Consider the following 3645-nt stretch of genomic DNA (forward strand, 5'->3'; position numbering starts at 1 on the left):
CCCCCCCCCCCCCCCCCCCCCCCCCCCCCCCCCCCCCCCCCCGCCCCGGGAAGCGCGCGCTGGGCGGCCGGGGGCGGGGCCTACCGATGGTGCAGTGCTCGCCGTTCCAGCCCTGGCTGCATTCGCACTTGCCGTCCTTGCAAGTGCCGTGCTCGGCGCAGCGCGGGTGGCAGGCCCTCTGAGTGCAGGCGGCGCCGGTCCAGCCCTCTTCACAGCGACACGTGCCCCCCAGGCACACTCCGTGCGAGCCGCAGTCCACCGAACAGATTTCTGCATTGAACGGAGGAAGCAGAGCACGAGGGCAGGGCGGAGGGGGCGGGGGGGCGGGGGGAGTGAGAAGGGGCGTGAATCAGAAGGACTGCATCTTCAACTCAACAGAACCGTTTTGAAAAATAAATACAAAGTATTTATAGACTCAGTACATGTCAGCATCGACTCGTAAGAATTACACGTGGTCAAAGTTTACTTTGTCAGTCATTTAATTTCAAATGCCCCTGTGATTGTGCATGAAATACACAAGAGAATTTTGTTGTAATTCCCTCTATTTACACACACACACACACACACAGGCGACTAACAAAACAACACATGGTTCATAAGGAGAGGAAAATACACACGTAATTTATCTGAGAATATCTTCTGGCAGCCCAGGACACATGCACACATACAAACACACACATCAAGTTCATATAAAATGAATAAAATATTTCAGTGTCTAAGCATGTCCGGTATTTAACAGGAGTTGGGTTTCACCCTTATAGCAAGAATTGCAAAGGGGTTCTATCTACTCCTAATGTTTAAATTTCTAAACTACTCAGAAACTTTTAATTAAAAAGAATCTTTTGTAGTACCCACTTCGGCTTGCTTCTGACGCACACACATGCTGGTTAAATAAAAGAAATCGTTGTTTTTCCTATTCAGTAAATTCGTACTGTGGGCAGATACACACCACAGTAGAAAACCAGTTTAGAAATATAAGTAACTACTGACTTTGTCATTGGAAAAAGTAGGTTTTTCAAATACTCGAATGGACTAAAAGCACAAGTGACCAAAGGACTTCAAAACCCTAACAATAGGTTCGATCTTTAAAAAGAGTTCCGAAGGTATTTTATATTTTACTTTTTACATATAAAGTTAAATAAAATCAACTGCCTCTTTTTTCTACAATTGTAAGACCATTGCTTGGTTTCAGTTTCCTTGCAAAAAATAAAAACGCTGAACGATAAAAACCTGAAAGCGTTTCTAACAAACAGAAAATGGACTGCAGCCTTGTTTTTACATGAAAAAACAGTAACTGTTTATGTAGTCACATGCTCCTGTTTTCCCTACTCACTGCCCAAGTAACATTTCTCAGACACCTTCATTCTGCCGCTCAGTCCTGCAGAATTTTAAACCCGCAATCAAGGCACTGTGAGAGTTGTAACATTTCTTATAAACAACAGCCAGGACTATTAACTGGAAGAGAGTGGTATATGTTTTTTCATGCCACATTTTCCATCTCGTTTGAATTAAATTTTTGATTAAGAGATCCAAGATGGTGATTAACTTCAGACGAACAGAACGTCAGCTCAGCTCCAGAAGAGAGAGGTTTCTTTCTGAGGTACCCCTTTTATTCAATCTAATCAATTTTTCATTAGGGTGAAGGTGTTTATCAGCGTTTAGCACACTAGCTTTGAGCAAGGTGTGTCAATCTTTGTAATGAACTTATTAATTAGAGTTAATTTAATTGAAGTGGAATTGAAGGGCTAATTAATGGACAAACTGCTGATGAAGATAGAGGAAAGCTCTGTTGCTTTCAAACCTATAAACTTTCTGATGGAAATAATTCATTTCTTCTCTTTTAGCAGCTTAACCAAATGTTTCTGCAGGTGTAGAATCTACTCTTATTGAATTTAGATATCTGAAGGTCATTTTTACAACAACAAAAGAGGCAGCTGGTAAAGTGTTTTGCTTTGGGATTCAGTTAGGTAGAAATTCCCAATAATGCTGCTAGTAAACTTTCCAGCCACAAATGTAAGTCACCAACAGTGTTTTTGTAAACTTCAAATGACAGCTGTGAGACATGCAGATAAATTTCAGGCACATGAACCAGGATATTTTCACAGGGTGAGTATATGCATATTTGATACCTTTACTAATAATTCTAAGTAAGTTTTCTGTCTTTTTGCAGCTACTAGCAAAATTTAATAAAGCCTTTTTTTCCCTGTGCTTAATTGGTTTCTTCCAAAAAGACTACTGTATTCATTATTCAACTCTCTATATTGAGAGTTTAATATATGTTTTCCTGCTTTGCACTGGGTGTGTAAAGATGGATAGGATGAAGATCTTTGCCCACTGTGTCTAAGTGTCATTTTGTTTACACGTAAATTTAGATTTTCAACTGGCAAAATAATTACATCGGCATGAAAAATAATCAGTCTAATGTAAAATAATGATAGGTGATTTTGACAGCCAGTTTAATTTTTTATTTAACATCTATACCTTTTTTCTTTTTTGCCATTCATGGCAATATCAATTTATGAAGAAGACTGAATTATCTTTTTAAATTTTATTTTATTTTTTAAATTTTTTTAAGTAATCTTTATATCCAACGGAGGGCTCGAACTCACAACCCCGAGATCAAGAGTTGCATACTCTATTGACTGAGCCAGCCAGGTGGCCCAAGGCTGAATTATCTTTAGAGCTACCGTATCAATTACAAAAATATCCTTTATAAAGTAATTCAGGTAATGTATTAAATAACGTTATATGAAACAAAAAGGGCTGTTTTCATTATTTCTTTCCTCCTCCGATAATTGTGGGAGACAAATTAGAATGGCGATATTTCAAACCAGTATTATTTTACAGCTAGTATTATTATGCTTATTTTACTGATGAAGGCATAAGAGACCTGAACCAAGGAGCTTTACTATAGAAATAATTATGTCTATAAACACTAATTGGATTTTTTTGGTGGGATGTATTTTTTAGTACAGAAGCCAGAAAGGGAAATAAAAACTCAACAGAAATAATTAAATGCCTATTCTGATGCTTGTGATGATAAAATACATTTTTAAGAACGGAGGACAAAACAAGTTAATGTGTTATTTAAATAATGCCTTGCACCTGTGCTTGGTAATGTTGGGTGGTGATGATTTCCAAGAACTCTTTGGTGGGGCATTCACGGTCCTCTATAACCCCACCGCTCAGTTTTTGTTTTCACTCTCATTTGTCCTGTACATGTTGTTTGCTCTACGGGTCATGAATTTTCTAACCAGTTTCTAGTTCTCCAAACTATGTGAATCAACTCGTATTTCTATGAAGCAGTAACAAACATAAACCTGTCTGCCTCCAAAAATGTATGGCCAAAAGCTGAGGGAGGTAGAGGAAAGGGAAGGAAGAGAGGGAAGGAGGGAGGGGATGAGGGAGGAGGCAGAGGATGAAGGAGGAGGGTGGGGAGGAAGAGAGGGAGGGAGACAGGGAGGAAGACAGGGAGATGGAGGAGGGAACGAAGCAGAGGGAGGAAGTTAGGGAGGAAGGAAGGGAGGGAGAGAAGAGGGAGGGGGGAGAGAGGGAGGGAAAGAGAGAGGGAGGGAAGGAGACTGGGAGGAAGGAGGGAGGAGGGAAGGAGGGAAGGAAAAAGACGGGAGGGGGAAGGATGGAGGG

At 40.5% G+C, this 3645-nt stretch overlaps 1 protein-coding gene across 1 annotated transcript in view; it reads right to left on the minus strand.

Moving 5' to 3' along the window:
• The window catches only part of TENM3 (teneurin transmembrane protein 3), a 492684-nt gene that overhangs the window by 101812 nt on the left and 387227 nt on the right, over window positions 1–3645 (minus strand). The window contains exon 12 of the mRNA XM_035004286.1: window positions 85–270. Coding sequence (XP_034860177.1) covers window positions 85–270 — 186 coding nt within the window. The remainder of the gene's footprint in view (window positions 1–84; window positions 271–3645) is intronic.

Source organism: Mirounga leonina, unplaced genomic scaffold (assembly GCF_011800145.1).
Source record: "Mirounga leonina isolate KUSES-001 unplaced genomic scaffold, KU_Mleo_1.0 Mir_128, whole genome shotgun sequence".
In the NCBI taxonomy this organism is placed as follows: domain Eukaryota; kingdom Metazoa; phylum Chordata; class Mammalia; order Carnivora; family Phocidae; genus Mirounga; species Mirounga leonina.